The sequence below is a fragment of the Carcharodon carcharias genome, chromosome 22, assembly GCF_017639515.1.
Source record: "Carcharodon carcharias isolate sCarCar2 chromosome 22, sCarCar2.pri, whole genome shotgun sequence".
Lineage (NCBI taxonomy): Eukaryota > Metazoa > Chordata > Chondrichthyes > Lamniformes > Lamnidae > Carcharodon > Carcharodon carcharias.
In genome coordinates, this window is record NC_054488.1 from 14,556,474 (window position 1) to 14,572,899 (window position 16,426).

The following is a 16,426-nucleotide window of genomic DNA, read 5'->3' on the forward strand; positions in this document are numbered from 1 at the left end:
ATCACACCCTTCTACAATGTGATGCCCAGAACTGTGCACAATATTCCAGCTGAGGTCTAATGAGTGTCTTATATAAATTCAGCATAACCTCCTTGCTCTTGTACTCTATGCCCCTATTAATAAAGCCCAGGAAACCATATGTTTCATTAACTGCTCTCTCTACCTTCCTGCCGCCTCCAATGATCTATACATAGATACACCCAGGTCTTTCTGCCTCTTCACCTCCTTGAAAATTTCACCCCTTATTTTGTATTGTCTTCCTACCAAAATGCATCGCCTCACAATTCTCCACATTGAACTTCATCTGCCATCTATCTGCCCACTCCACCAACTTGTCTGTGTCCTAGTCTCAGTAATAGTAACCATGAAACTATCATTAATTGTTGTATTAACCCATCTGGTTCACTAATGTCCTTTAGGGAAGGACATCTGCCATCCTTAGGATGGCCTACATGCGACCCCCGACCCACAGCAATGTGGTTGACTCTCAAAGCACTCAGGGATGGGTAACGATTGCTGGCCTTGCCAGACATGCCCACATTCCATGAATTTTTAAAAAAAACTAAAGCATTGTCCATTTATTCTATTATCCGCCCAAGGACTTTGATGGTCTACAGCCAGGCTAGCAGACATGGGCAGCAGCTTGGATGCATCATTATGTACACCTAATGTCATGTATGTCCAGTGTCATATTCTGGAAGGTACAGAACAACTTCTCGTGTCCAAAAAATGCCTCTGTTTAATCCATTGCTCTCATTTCAAGAAGCAGCAGCTTCCAGAATGGACAGAAGCCTGATTTCTTGTTTAATGAACAGCATATGAATCCTGCAATAGTTTAGCGGTGTAGGACCATATTTAACTAGGGTAAAAAGAACTCCATGTGAAACCACATTGACCTACCACATTGCATGAACAGCAAGCTATCCATGTGGAATATTTATTTTCCTATGCTGAATACTTGTGTCACATGCAGAAGAAACTGGCTTCCTCTTACTTTCATTATTGCTACCTTTTGCACACTGAGTTTGAAGCTATTTTCTGAATGGTTGTGAAGAGTTTGCTTCATTTACATCAAGGGGATGAGCATGAAAAAGGAAAACTTTTCTCCACACGATTGGTGCAAATCCCACAGGGTCAAGAAACGGTGGAGAAGGCGGCCATTTGGCCCATTGTGTCTGCACAGGCTCTCCGAATGAGCATTATGACTTGGTGTCATTCTCATGATTTTGAACACCTCTATCAAGTCTCCTCTTCGCTTTCTCCTGTCCAAGGAGAATGGTCCCAACTTCTTCTCCGATCTATCTCCAATCTATTGCAGCTAAACCCAGAAGAGATTTGTTGGAATTGGGAAGGGCTGGTGAGCAGTAATCTTTGTGAGGAGTTAATTCGCACAGGGTGAGTTCCTGGTCAGACCTGTCGGAAAGCTGCCAAGTACTCTGAGCATATGATTGTAATCCATTTTGATGGAATATGTACAGTTTGAGTTTAGAACAGTTCAACAGAGATTTCTGAGATGTACACCAGACACTAAAGTTCATAGTTTTTAGAAATAGGCGCCAGTTTGTTTTCCATGTCCTCCTGTGCCTTATGATGTGATAATCATTCGTTATTTTCAATAAGTTTTTAATAGTTGCCAAGTAAAGCATCACAATCAAATTCATGTCCCCACCCTATGTACTGGCCCTATCTCATCCCTGAATAAGCTTCATATGTCAACCTGTTGTCCTGTAATCTAAGATTAAATGAAAGAGTAATAGTCTTCTTCATCAAAGTTTAAAACAACTTTATATATAATCTTCCAGACTCCTTGGCTACGCAGTCTGAATCAAACCTAATTGCAACTTGGCGAGATACTGATTGTTATGGGAACATCCCCAAATGGCACACTAAACTGATACAAAACCACCTTTTACTAAGGGAACATCTGTAATTGCTGAGGGTATATCATTAATGTCAGACTTGGCAAAATATGACAACCTAAAATGAAGTAATTCTCCCTCCCTCCTCTTGTCCAGACACAGGGAAATGGGAAGATGTGCCAGCCCATTTCCCTGCAGGAGGCAGAGAGTGGGGATAAGGGGGTCCTTCTCAGGATGGCGGCTGGTGACTAGTGAAGTTCGGCAGGGGTCAGTGTTGGGACCACAACTTTTCACTTTATACATTAATGACCTAGATGAAGGAACTGAGGGCATCCAGGCTAAGTTCGCAGATGATACAAAGATAGGTGGAGGGACAGGTAATATTGAGGAGGTGGGGAGGCTGCAGAAGGATTTGGACAGGTTAGGAGAATGGGCAAAGAAGTTGCAGATGGAATACAACATGGGGAAGTGTGAGGTCATGCACTTTGGTAGGAAGAATAGAAGCATAGACTATTTTCTAAATGGGGATAGAATTCAGAAATCTGGAGTGCAAAGGGACTTGGGAGTCCTAGTCCAGGATTCTTTTAAGGTTAATTTGCAGGTTGAGTCAGTAGTTAGGAAGGCGAATGAAATGTTGGCATTTATTTTGAAAGGATTAGAATATAAAAGCAGGGATGTGCTGCTGAGGCTTTATAAGGCTCTGGTCAGACCACATTTAGAACATTGTAAGCAATTTTGGGCTCCGTATCTCAGGAAGGATGTTCTGGCCCAGAAGAGGGTCCAGAGGAGGTTCACGAGAATGATCCCACGAATAAAAGGCTTAACATATGAGGAACGTTTGAGGACTCTGGGTCTATATTCGATGGAGTTTAGAAGGATGATGGGGGGATCTGATTGAAACTTACAGAATACTGAAAAGCCTGGATAGAGTGGACGTGGGGAAGATGTTTCCATTAGTAGGAGAGACTAGGACCCGAAGGCAAGGGAAGATATTTTAGAACAGAGATGAGGAGAAACTTCTTTAGCGAGAGACTGTTGAATCCAAGGAATTCATTGCCACAGAAGGCTGTGGAAGCCAGGTCCTTGAGTGTATTTAAGACCAAGATAGATAGGTTCTTGATTGGTAAAGGGATCAAAGGTTACGGGGAGAAGGCGGGAGAATGGAGTTGAGAAACTTATCAGCCATGATTGAATGGCGGAGCAGACTCGATGGGCTGAAGGGCCTAATTTCTGTTCCTATGTCTTATGGTCTTATGGTCTTGCAATACAAGTGACCTGAGAGCTGCTGTCTCATACATCTCTTGATTCAGGAATGGTGGACCATGGACAGAGCAGTCTAAGGGAAGCAGGGAACTTGGTAAAATTGCTGGGAATGAATCTGACAACAAAAGACACAACGGGCAGAAATTTCGGGTCTGCGAGCCGGGGTGGGGCCTGCTCGTTGACACGTAAAATGATGCGCGGTGACATCAGGCGTGTGTCCCGATGTCACCACGCGTCGTTTAGGTTTCTAATTCGGTGGGCAGCAGCTGACTCGGCTGCACGCCCGCCGAACTGTCAAAGATTAATTAATTAAAATAATTAAATGAGCTGCCCGTCCAACATTAAAGTTGCCGGGCAGCCAAAGAGCTCAGGAGGCCTTCGCATTTTTCATGAAACTTCATCCTTGAGCAGGATAAGGTTTCATGAAGGGTTTGTTAATTAACTAAATATTTTTGAAAAAATTAATGGACGTGTCCCAGCTCATGTGACAGTTTCGCATGAGGGGACATGTTTTAAAAGTTTTTTTTTCCCTTTATTTAAACTTTAAAACCTTAAACTGACCTCGCTGAGGCACCTCTGTGCCTCAGAGAGATTTCTGCACTCTTTCACGCGCATGCGCTGACTCAGAGACAGCACACCGCTCTCTCCCCCCCCACACACACCTGGCCTGCACAGAGAGCGCTCAGCGCTTTCGGGCGAGCATCATCATACTGGGCGGTCTATAATTGGCCCGGCCACGTAAAATGGTGGAGCGCAACTGATTGGGGGTGTCGATCAGGTTTGCACTCTCTCCCAACCACCCCTGCACAAGCCCCAACCCCCCAAAGGGAGGAAAATTCAGCCCAATACCTCCAATTAAATGGTATTAAGTTGGCGATAAATTCCTGTTAAGCGAATTAACTCATGACTGAACCCAATGCTAGTTCCTAGCTGTTAGCCAGTAGATTTGCAGCTGCCTATGCAAATATAAACTCCACAGAGTCCAGCTCTTTGTTTATACTTGTAAGCATCTACAGCAGAACTTTTAACGGGATCCTCCTGTAGTGTTAAGGGTTAACAGAATGGATATGCTAACCCATGATGATGTGGCATTGACGTCAGTAGTGTGCAAGGCACAGTAGGGAGCAGACAGGCGGCCCTGAGTTGGGGGGGCATGTGCCTTCCCTGTAAACTCACTATATACATACTGTAAATAGCGTAAATAAACTAGTTTTTAAGTCGATACCCTGAGACGCCTACGGCTCTTATTAGAATCCTGGCCTAACATATTCTACAAATCCCTTCATTGAAACGTCTTTGCCAAGCTTTTTCTTTTGATGCAATTTGAAATATGTTACAATGCAAATGACTTGAACTCCCTGAATGTCCTTTCACAACCAAAGAAATGTTTATGGTGCACCACTTTTTAAAGCCTAAGCGTTTGGTATAATATTTGACTGTTGTCATTTCTGAAAGCCCGCGAATCATTTTGACAGGTGATGAAGCTTTAAACATTTGTAGAGCCTGTAAAGTTTTCTGATATTGAGAAGTTCAACACTCACTGAGCCAGTGTTGTTGAGCATGCTTAAATTTTGACCCATGGTAACCCAGCAAGAATTCTTCAGGGCTTCTCTTGCTCTTTTCAGCCTGCAGGGTTCATTTTGTAACATGGCTGTCAAGTTATTATACTGTCTAATATATTATTTCTCAAAGAAAAGACAACATGCGGAAACATACAGCAAGTATCTTTATTTCAGCATTTTATCGGTATTATTAAAACAAATCATCCAGATTTTCTGGCAAGAGAACGTTGATAGAACAAAACAAATCCGTACAAATGGCACAACTGTCACATTAAATCTTTAATTTGTCTTAGGCATCAAGTGACATTCGTACTATTGAGTGCTGAATATAATGATGTGATTAGAGGCATGAAATAAGTTGATATTTCAGCTCACTGACCTTTTACTGTATTGTAAAAATGTCCACAGGCAGTAGTTACAATTCTGTCTGGCTCCTGTTATCACTGCCCTTTTATCTTTCTACTTAAATTTTATACATAGTTATTGATCTTCAGTGGGATTAAAAACCAAGTTTAATATTCAGCTGAAAAGTTGAAAGAACAATTTAGCCCAGGGTACAAAAGGTCACCATTTTAAAGTCATTTGCTGTTTTTATAATACTTTGATATTATAATGATTTTTATTGATAAATAGGTAATAATACTGCAATTTTGGAAGCATAAAAGTAGCTGGTTACAGCAAATATATTCATACCCAGAGATAATTGGAGAAACAAATATACAATTCAATAAATGTCCAAGATATGGAAGGAAAACCTGAATCTATTGGGACACCTCAGATTGCTTCATTTCAAGTTGACCCCTGACCCTCCTGATTTTCAGTCAGCTGTGGGATAAAGGGTCCTACTAGCCAGTTAAGGGGGGGTGTTGTGACACAGATAGTCCATCACCCCATCCATTGCCTCTTGGATCTTCTGCGTTTGCTCTTTACTCTGGGTCAGGAATGGTGTTGACAGATCTTGGAAGGAGGTGGCTGATGAAAGTGAGCCGTAGATCACAACAGAAACAGCATGGGGTTTCTCTATAATGTAGGTAAAACTTTCAGTGCCTCCACTGGAGAAAATGTGAAACTACAGTGTGCCAATTTAGGAAATGACTCAGATTTTGCAATGAAGAAGTGGTGCTCGCTATTTATTATGCTTACAGCTGCTCACAAAATTTTTTTATTAGGCATTTGAGCAGCAACTTGTGGCTCCCAGAGATGCAGGGCATGCTCTACGGGAGACTTGTGGAATGTGTGAACAGGGTAAGCAACAGTGTGCTCTTCAACCAATTAGGTTTAAGAACCCTACTGAACCACGCAGTGTTTAAACCAAGAAATGTAAATAGGAATATAAAATTAATTGTAAAATCATGCTCAAAAGAGGTAAAGAAAGATGTGCTAAGAGACAGAAAGAAAACATTTAAAAATATTTTGTTAAATTCTGCAGCAATGGCTACATTTTGAAGGAATGATAGTCCACTCATGTAAAATTAAATTTCCAGTGCGAAAAGGTTGTTTGGTAGTAAGTATAACACATGCCACTTAAAATTAATTTACATCTGAATGCACCAGTTCTAACATTTCCATTTGTGTTTAGTGGATGCTTAGTGGCTGAGTATCACAACTTTATGCCCGTAATGTGCACTTCCATGTTCTGTCTCAGCAAGATCCTGGTCTAGCACAATTTGTGGCGAAGCAGGGCAAATAGGACAGCAACTTCTAGACTTTCATGTTTTACTGGACATGTGCAGACATGGGAAGCTGCTGCCCAATTTCCTCCATAATGGTGGTATGCGCCTACTGCCTCACTGTTACTCTAACACAAAGTGTGGGTCAAACAGTATCTATTCTAAATGCAGCCACAAAACTTTACACCAAAAAAATTGCCATTAAATGCCCACACAATGGTTTTAGTTAATATTTATGTGAGACAGAGAAAATGGCATGCTGGATACAATGGGTATAATAACTTGCACTCTAATAGAATAAAGTGTGAGCTGTCATTGACAAGAGGTCGTCAATGTGAAATACAATGTTAACTCTGTCTCTCCACATAGGCTATCTGATCTGCTAAATGCTTCTAGCATCTCCTGTTTTTTAGAAATAGTTACGAGGCCTGAACTGTGTCTACTTCTGAGCTTTTTACTGAATGCTGTCTCGTCTCTTGTGTTCTTCCTTTCTACTTGCATATTGTTCCAGTTGATCGATAGCTCACCCTATTGAGAATTGCTGATCTGAATCCGTCCTATTTGCTCAAGTACCAAGTCACTCACCATCCAATTGCCTGAGTACTTTTTTTAAATAAAGAATTGAAGCCTTCGTCTGCATTGTTAGAGGACCCACAGACGTTAGACATATAGACTTGGATAATGCTGGGTTTGAATCTCAGCCTGAGCTGACTAAAGCTGAAGTGGTGTTAGAATTCTGCAGTTGACTTTAGGGCCTCTGACCTATGGAGATGGGTGAAAATCTACCTTCTTTTCCTTTCCAAATGGATCTTCCTAGAAAGTGCATGTGTGTGAACCTCAGTGACAGCCAACTTAGACTTGACTCCTCACAGTTTAATAACATACTATCTGGACACCCATATAAATCACAGCTGACACTGCAGAGTCATATAGACACCAACATGAGACAGTGTCTTCAGAAGCCTAGGGAGTAATTTGGGGAAATAAAACGATTTTTACCTGTCAAGAAATAGTGTTGTTTCTTGCAATCCACTTTGTACAGATACATAGGCTCTGTTTTCCACTTCTGTGTTTGTTATCCCACAGTTTGTTGTCTGTTCACTTCCATGGGCAGAAAGTCAGAGGCTGACAAACACAGAGACTGTGTGCCATCATTAGGGAAGTGGAATGCATTAACAAATGTGGAATTTAATATAATTTGTTACAGAAGTGTACTATACTGAATATTAATTTTGTAATTTCATCAGCGGGTCCTGGAGAGCCTTTTTTAAAAAGAAAATTACACTTTTGCTAAACAAAGGACGCTGACTTGAAGCAGCAGCTAATTTACACAAAGTCACATTCCATCCCATGCAGACGGAAAATCTACGGAGACCCCAACGGAGACAATGGTACCCCTGGAGGTGTGAACAGCTCCTTCATAACTTATCAAGGTGGGGGCTGGATCATTCAGGAGTTAATGGCTGGGAGATTTTAAAAAAATAATCACCTTGGCTATGAATCAATGGCGAAAGCGTGACGTGAGCTAGTCCTCTATATTCGTTGGAATATACAACTGACATGGCGACAAAGTCATGTGATACAACTTTGTGTGGCTGCTGGAATTGGGTACTAAGCAGAGAATACACAGGCTGCCACAGGGAGCAGGGGTCTCCCTCTCCCTCTCTCCCCCTCTGCCTCTACAACATTTCATCTAAGTCTGCATCCAGTTTTGCTGAGAAAAGTGTCTACATCCCTGCAGCAAACAGAGATTCTACCAAAAAGCCATTGGATTTCCTACAATAGTGATTTCAGGAGAAAAGGGTAGGTTACCTGCCACAACTGAAAAAGTATCTGCTCCAGTGAAGACCCAGAGTCCGGATACAGTCAAGTCAAACTTTATTAGCTTTACCTTTTTACCTGGATCTTTTTGTCTAGGTTTAACATCCAATACCCCATAAAGTTGTATTCAGAGTCAGTGTCATTGGGTTATACAGCAGAGAAACAGGCCCTTCGGCCCATTGTGTCCATGCTGGCCATCAAACACCTATCTATTCTAATCCCATTTTCCAGCACTTGGCCTGGAACCCTGTATTCTATGGCATTCCAAGTGCTCACCTAAATACTTCTTAATTGTTGTAGGATTCCTGCCTCTACCATTCCCTCAGGCTGTATGTTCCAGATTCCAACCACCCTCTGGGTGAAAAAGGTTTTCCTCAAATCCCCTCTGAACCCCCTGCCCCTTACCTTAAATCTATGCCCCCTGGTTATTAACACCTCTGCTAAGGGGAAAAGTTTCTTCCTATCTATGCCCCTCATAATTTTGTATAACTCTATTAGGTCCCCCCTCAGCCTTCTCTGCTCTAAGGGAAATCAAGCCTAGCCTATCAAGCCTCTTTTCATAGCTGAAATGTTCCAGCCCAGGCAACATCCTTGTGAATCTCCTCTGTACCCTCTTCAGTGCAATCACATCCTTCCTATAGTGTGGCGACCAGAACTGCACACAGTACTCCAGATGTGGCCTAACTATCATTTAAACAGCTCCAACATAACCTCCCTGCTCTTATATCTTGTGCCACGGCTGATAAAGGTAAGCAGCCCATATGCCTTCTTAACCGCCTTATCCACCTGTGCTACCTTCAGGGATCTATGGACATGGACACCAAAGTCCCTCTGATCCTCTGTACTTCCTAAGGTCCTACCATTCATTGTGTATTCCCTTGCCATGTTAGTCCTCCCAAAATGCATCACCTCACACTTCTCAAGATTAAATTCCATTTGCCACTGCTCTGCCCAACTTACCAGCCCATCTATATCATCCTGTAATCTAAAGCTTTCCTCCTCACTATTTACAACACCACCAATTTTCGTGTCATCTGCGAACTTACTGATCATACCTCCTATATTCACATCTAAATCATTAATGTATACTACAAACAGCAAGGGTCCCAGCACCGATCTCTGCGGTAAACCACTCGTCACAGGCTTCCAATCACAAAAACAATCTTTGACCATCACCCTCTGCCTTCTGCCTCTAAGCCAATTTTGGATCCAATTTGTCAAATGGCCCTGGATCCCATGGGTTTTTAACCTTCTTGACCATTCTCCCATGCGGGACCTTGTCAAAAGCCTTACATCAGTTGCACTACCCTCATCTGCACAACTAGTCACCTCCTTGAAAAATTCAAAGTTATTAGACATGATCTTCCCCTGACAAAGCCATGCTGACTATCTCTGATTAATCCCTGCCTCTCCAAGTGGAGATTAATCCTGTCCCTCAGAATTTTTTCCAATAGTTTCCCTTCCACTGATGTTAGACCCTCTGGCCTCTAATACCTGGTTTTTCCCTACTACCCTTCTTGAATAATGGTACCACATTCGCTGTCCTCCAGTCCTCTGACACCTCCCCTGTGACCAGAGAGGATTTGAAAATTAGTGTCAGAGCCCCTGCAATCTCCTCCCTTTCCTCACATAGCAGCCTGGGATACAGCTCATCTGGGCCTGGGGATTTATCCCACTTTTAAGCCTGCTAAAACCACTAATACCTCCTCCCTTTCAATGTTAATTTGTTCAAAAATATCACAGTCCCTCTCTCCGATTTCTACACGTACATCATCCTTCTCCATAGTGAACACGGATGAAAAGTAATCATTCAAAACCTCACCTATGTCCTCTGGCTCCATGCACAGATTGCCACTTTGGTCCCTAATAGGCCCTACTCTATGCCTTGGGATTTTCATTTTTTGTGCCTGCCAATGTTTTTTCATGCCCCTCTCTCCTAATTACTTTAACTATCCCCCTAAACTTTCTATACTCCTCTAGGGCTTCTGCTGTTTTCAGCCCTCTGTATCTGCCATAAGCCTCCTTTTTCTTTTCCTTATCCAATCCTCTATATCCCTTGACATCCATGGTTCCCTGGACTTGTTGGTCCTACCCTTCACCTTTACGGGAACATGTTGGCCCTGAACCCTCACTATTTCCTTTTTGAATGACTCCCACTGGTCTGATGTAGACTTTCCTACAAGTAGCTGCTCCCAGTCTACTTTGGCCAGATCCTGTCTTATCACATTGAAATCGGTTTCCCCCAATTCAGGACCTTTAATTCCAGTTCATCTTTGTCCTTTTCCATAACTACCTTAAAGCTTAAAGTTATGGTCACAAATTTAGTTTTTTGCCTACTTATAGTGTGTGTTTTTGTGCACATTAGTGGGAAGGATATATTTGTAAATTTAAAATATTTTTACCTGGATGGATTTTCACAAAATTAACCCCTTTTGTGCTTAACTCAAGAATACCTGCCTGGATGTTTCATACAAGACTGCACACAGTCGAGTACATGCTGAATTGGCAATATTACACCCTTTGTAAATTCAAACCCTCTGTTGGAAACAAACCAGGGAGTGCGAAAAGAGAGGAGTCAGTTCACCCCTCTTTACTTGGTTATAACAACTTGAATACAGTCGACCCACTATTAATTAAATGTAAAAAAAATACTTAGTTGTCTCATAATGTAAATTAAACAGTTTTATTAGGAGTACATGGCTTTTATAAATAATTACATTTCAAATAAACAGATAATTCAAAGTAAGCAATTTTGCATTAAGTTGAATATGTTGGTTAGTCCATGGTGATCCTTTTTACGTCTCATGTTCATACATTGAAGTTCTTGAAAAACATCAAGGTTAGCATTTTGGAGAAGCCAAAGAAACACTATGAGAAGTAACACAACAGTAATCATTTTGATGCAGCCTCCCTATTGATATTTTCTGGCAAAGAATCTCTGTACATTTGTTGCTTACATTAGTGATGAAAACAACAAGACTCCAAATGGGGCTTCCCCCGCCACTCCATGGAGACTGTGCCAAGGTAATTATTGCTGTGTTGACTAATGTCGTCAGAAAGAGCTAGATAAATAACGGGTTCGGGACTGATATAAAGAGTATGGGAATATGCACAAATAGAGAACGTTGAGTGCAGAGTTAGAAATGAGACAAATTAAATACAACCAACTACAGATGAATAAAATGAAAGGTTAATTAAATGTTCTGGGTTTGATTTACTTTTATATGGACTGAAAACCTTGGCATGCTCCACACCTTGAAACTTGTGAGATGGTGTGATGGTAATGTCACTCAACCAGTAATCCAGAGGCCCAGGCTAATGTGCTAGGCAGACGGATTCAAATCCCACCACGGCAGCTGGTGGAATTTGAAGTCAGTTAATAAATCTGGAATGTAAAGCTACTGCCAGTAATGGTGACCATGAAACTATCATTGATTGACCCATCTGGTTCACTAATGTTCTTTAGGGAAGAAAATCTGCCACTATTACCAGGTCTGGCCTACATTTGACTCCACAACAGTATTGTTCACTTTTAACTGATCTCTGAAATGGCCTAGCAAGCCATTGAGTTCAAGGGCAATTAGGGATGGGCAACATATGGTGACCTTATCAGCAACGCCCACATCCCATGAAAGAATAAAGAAATGGGACAGGGGAGAGGGTGTGTGTTTGTGGAGGAAACTCCCGAGCCAGGGATTACCTTGTTGCTGGACAGAGTGAGCAGAGGCAGACAGGCCATTATTTGACAGGAATGAGAGTAATCTGGATTTACAGCTTTTGGCTTCCCTCTTAATATTTGTAACCAAGTCCCATTCCAGGACTTGATGGCCAAACAAGGTGTGCTCATAATGTGGCCAAACAAGGTGAGTATCAACTTCTAAATCCTTCCAACACAAGCCAGTGGCAGGTAGCAAGATTGGGAGAGATTCTTGGTAATCCATGTGCTGGAAAGAACATTGGAGCCTCCACCATCACTGTCTATAGCTCCAAGCTGCAACATGCATGTTAAATTGCATGTTGCCACAGCAACTCGGACTTCTTGTGTGTGTGTGTGTGTGTGTGTGTGTGTGTGGGGTGGGTGGGGGGGCTGGTTGGCTCAGTTAGCTGGATGATTGATGTGGACCAGATTGGTGCCAACAGTATAGGGTTCAATCTCTGTTCTGGCTGGGTGGATTCGGAACCTGCCTCTTTGCCCAACCCATGGTGGATGTTGTGGCTTTGTGGTTTGGACCTGCCTTCAGGCAGAGAACTCAAAAAGAATAATATTTGCAACATTTCGAGATGTTTCTATGAGGAGAGGTGCCTTCCCCCAGAATTATCAGCCTCCCTCATTCCCAGAATTGCAGTGGTGCGGCTGCTCACGGTTCATATTTCAATGATTCAACCTCCCCTTGACCTTGCATGAGCTGAAGTCCAGTGCTGGGTCCCTTGGAACTGCCCAGGTAACTATGTTGGGGTGCCACTCTTGTAGATTTTGGGGGCTGTTCTATTCAGTGTTAACGAGGCTTAGTTGGTGACAGTTAATCAAGTCAACTGCAGTAAAAGAATGTTGTGTTCCTCTCTTGCAAATTACGGTTCAGCTCCCTGCACCTTCAATGAAAGGGTGTTGAATTATTTTTGGTGGTGCAAGCTGTGCCTGCAAGGATGCTACCAGTTGAGAGTTGTGAATAAACATTGTTCCTGTCAACAGCATGGTGCGAATCTGATATGGGAGGTGCATAATTGCAAAAAGAAATTCTGCACAAATAAGTGGTCTAGAGAGAATAAATGTAACGGACGACGAGCTTCACGGGGCATTATAAAACAAAATATGACACAGAACCACTTGAGGAGATAATAACTCGAATTGTCAAAGCAACAGATTTTAAGGAGTGTCCTGAAGGAGGAAAGCAAGGAGGCGAGGCAGAGAGGTGTAGGGAGAGATTTTGAGAGCCTGGAACCTATGCAACTGAAGGCATAGCCACCAATGGTGGAGTAATTATAATTGGGGATGCACAAGAGGCTGGAATTACAGGAGCACACATATCTTGGGGGGTTATGGGGCTGGAGGAGATTACAGAGTTGGGAGGGGAAAGGCCCTGGAAGAGTTTGGAAATGAGTTTATTTTCTTGAAATGGGCAAGTTGCCTGTGGAGATATGACAGGTGATGGCAGCTTGGTAAATTTATACTAATAAGGCCCAGGGTCCAACAGGCTGGTCTTGGGCCTTCTGTTTCAGGATTGTGTTGTAACTGCATTGCTACCTTCACTCCTGAAATGGGCATCCATGAATTTTAACTGATATGTTAAACTGAAGCCCTGTATCCCTCTATTCAGGGGGCCATTAAAGATGCCCTAGTATCCTTTGAAGAGCAGGGGGTTCTCCAAGTGTCCAAGCTAGCTTTCTCTCCTAAACTCATGCCACCAAAAAATACATTCAGTGGTTATTCATTGTGTTGATTTTCATGGGACATTGATGGGAACATTAACACTTTAAAAGTAATTAATTGTGTGAATTGTTTTGAAATGATCCGAGATTTAGTGATTAGTGGCATGTATAGCAATGACTCCATTTGTAAATGGGAGTATATCCAGTGGTAAATACTTTCGCTTATCGCATTTACCCCAGCACCAATGTTGTCCTTTGAACTCACTTGGTTCTCAACTTTTGAATTAACCATTAATTGACAAAATAGCTGAAGTAGTAAGAGAAGTAACAAATATTGGATTAGTTTCAATGGAAGGAACTGCAGCATATGGTGCAGTTACTGACCCATAGAGATCTACTCAATTAGTTAATCTCTGTGTGACTGGTTCAAAGGTATAATGGGGAGAAACTTGTGATTGTTGTCCAGTAGCATTTTCTAAAACTGTGCATGTATGGAAGGTGAGACAGTCAATGGTGATCATTTTTATTTGAACTTGGGATGTGGACTGCAGGAAAGGTTACATTTACCGGCCAAAGCTTGGAGTCCTGAGGTGGTAGTGCACCTTCTTGAACTGCTGCATTATCTGTGGCACTGGCGCTGTCATGATGAGGTTTGATGGGGAATTTCAGGATTGTTACTCAATCAAAATGAAGAAATGCCCAAGTTAGGATTGTCTGTAACTTGGGCAGAGATCTGGGAAGTGATGGTGTTCCCATAACTTTGCTGCCTTTGCCTTGATGATAGTGGGGTTGGGAGCCTCCCGTCAAAGTAACCTTGGCGAGTTGTTGCAGCGCAGCCTGTCAATGTTACGTACTGCAGCCACATTGGTGGTGATGGATAGGGGTGGGGTTTGGGCAGGGAGGTGGTGGTATTGAGTCCAGCGGCAAGGAAACCAATAAGTCAGACCATCTTGCCTGGATGATGATGAACTTCCTGCTTAACAAAAACAGAATTATCTGGAAAAACTCAGCAGGTCTGGCAACATCGGCGGAGAAGAAAAGAGTTGACATTTCAAGTCCTCATGACTCTTCCTGCATGTTGTTTCAACTACACCCATTCAGCCAAGTGGGAAGTTATATCATCACACCTCTAATTGAGCCTTGTAGGTCATGGAGAAGCTTTACAGAGATGGAAGATGAGCCTCTTACCACAGAAGACACCCAGCCACTGCCTTGCTCTTTGCAGTTGAATAGACTGTAACCACATCATGTGTTGACTGGGTAATGAAGATTGGCTATTTGAATGTAGTTCATAAGGGCTGGGTAGAACCATCTTCTCATCACAGCTTTCAGGAAACATAAAGCTTAGAAGGACTATTGCAGAGTTAAAGAATTTAGTAAATAGTAATGTAGGAGCGTTCTAATTAAAAGCATCATAGGACTTATTAAAGCAATACTATTATTTGTCCCAAGGTAAATTATGCCAAAAATGCAAACAGTGTAAGAAATGCAAAGAAAGTTTCCCCATTTATATCTTCCTGATCAATTTGTGTCACGATTTAAAAGAAAATGTGTTTTACCTTAACAGATAAACTGTGTTACCTTCCCGCATCCGGATACAATGCCTGAACAGCAGTTGCTCAAACGAGATGATTGGAGCTACTGCGACTACTTCTGGGTAAGGGAAGTTTTACCATTTTGCCTGTGAGTAGAATCAGGGCTAGCAGAGAACACTAGACATTCACTTGTAGTGTATCCATCTATTACCCAGAGATGGCTAGTTCAGCGTGCATGTTACCTTCGAAATCATGGCATTTTGTCACTGGCTCAAAGATAGATTGAAATGGAACAATCAAGAAATTATAGGCATTTAGAGGTGTTGTCTCCAAATTGAATGCTATGCGACCTTAATATTTGAATTTATTACAAATAAATAAAACAAGGAACTGACCTAATGAAAGAGGCTAGGAACACAAGAGCAGATACTGTCTAGGTCAGTGTAATGATTCTCCAAATTATTATTATCAAACCTTTAACCAAATATTTCAGCTTGAATCTATCTTTCTCGCTTATTTACATCTCTGTTTCTTTGTGTTTTTTTTCTCTCTCATTCTTGCTGTCTTTTCATTCCTTCATTTCTTCTGAAGTTATTTTCTCTTATCTCTCTTTAGGTTGTCCCTCCCCTGTGTCCCTGACTGTGCAGACCTAATCCCAGCCCTCTAACTTCCCTGCTCTTGAGCTGAATGCAATGAGGTGTGTGAGAAGGTGCTCATTGAAAGAAAGAGAGACGTGCAATTATGTAGCACCTTTCATTACCTCAGGATATCCCAAAGCGAATGAAGTACTTTGAAATGTAGTCACCATGTTAATGTAGGAAACGCAGCAGCCAATTTGTGCATGTCAAAGTCCCCAAGCAGCAATGTGCTGATGATCAGACAATCAGTTTTTCATGATGTTGGCAGAGGGATAAATATTGTCTGCGACGGGTAGAAACTGCTGTTGGAGCGGTGCCAAAGGATCTGTGTCCACTTGAGAAGGCAGACAGGACCTCCATTTAAGATCTCACCCAAAAGATGCAATCTCAGACAGTGCAGCACTCTCTCAGCACTGCACTGATGTAACCTAAGTTTTGGGCGCAAGGATCTAGAATGGGGCTTGAACCCGTGAACATCTGATCATCGGCAAGAGTGCATCCATTGAGCCACAGTTAATATTGATTGATAAGTCTGTGCTTATAATAGTCAGCTTTTAATAGTCAGAGAACCCTAATCAGTGTTATAGCCAAATTTCCAATTTTTCTGGCAGTGTGCATTGGTAAATTTACCCTTACTGCGTGCTTTTTGTTTCGTAGCATTTTAAATTCTTCCGAACAACTCACTGCTGTCTGCCTGGTCATATCACTTTG

General features: G+C 42.1%; 1 protein-coding gene across 5 annotated transcripts in view; it reads left to right on the forward strand.

Annotated features, from left to right (window-relative positions):
• gas7b (growth arrest-specific 7b) overlaps positions 1-16,426 on the forward strand; it is a 425,852-nt gene that overhangs the window by 344,750 nt on the left and 64,676 nt on the right. For all 5 annotated transcript variants that reach the window (XM_041216593.1, XM_041216594.1, XM_041216595.1 and 2 more), the window contains one exon: positions 15,110-15,199. In XM_041216593.1, coding sequence (XP_041072527.1) covers positions 15,110-15,199 — 90 coding nt within the window. The remainder of the gene's footprint in view (positions 1-15,109; positions 15,200-16,426) is intronic.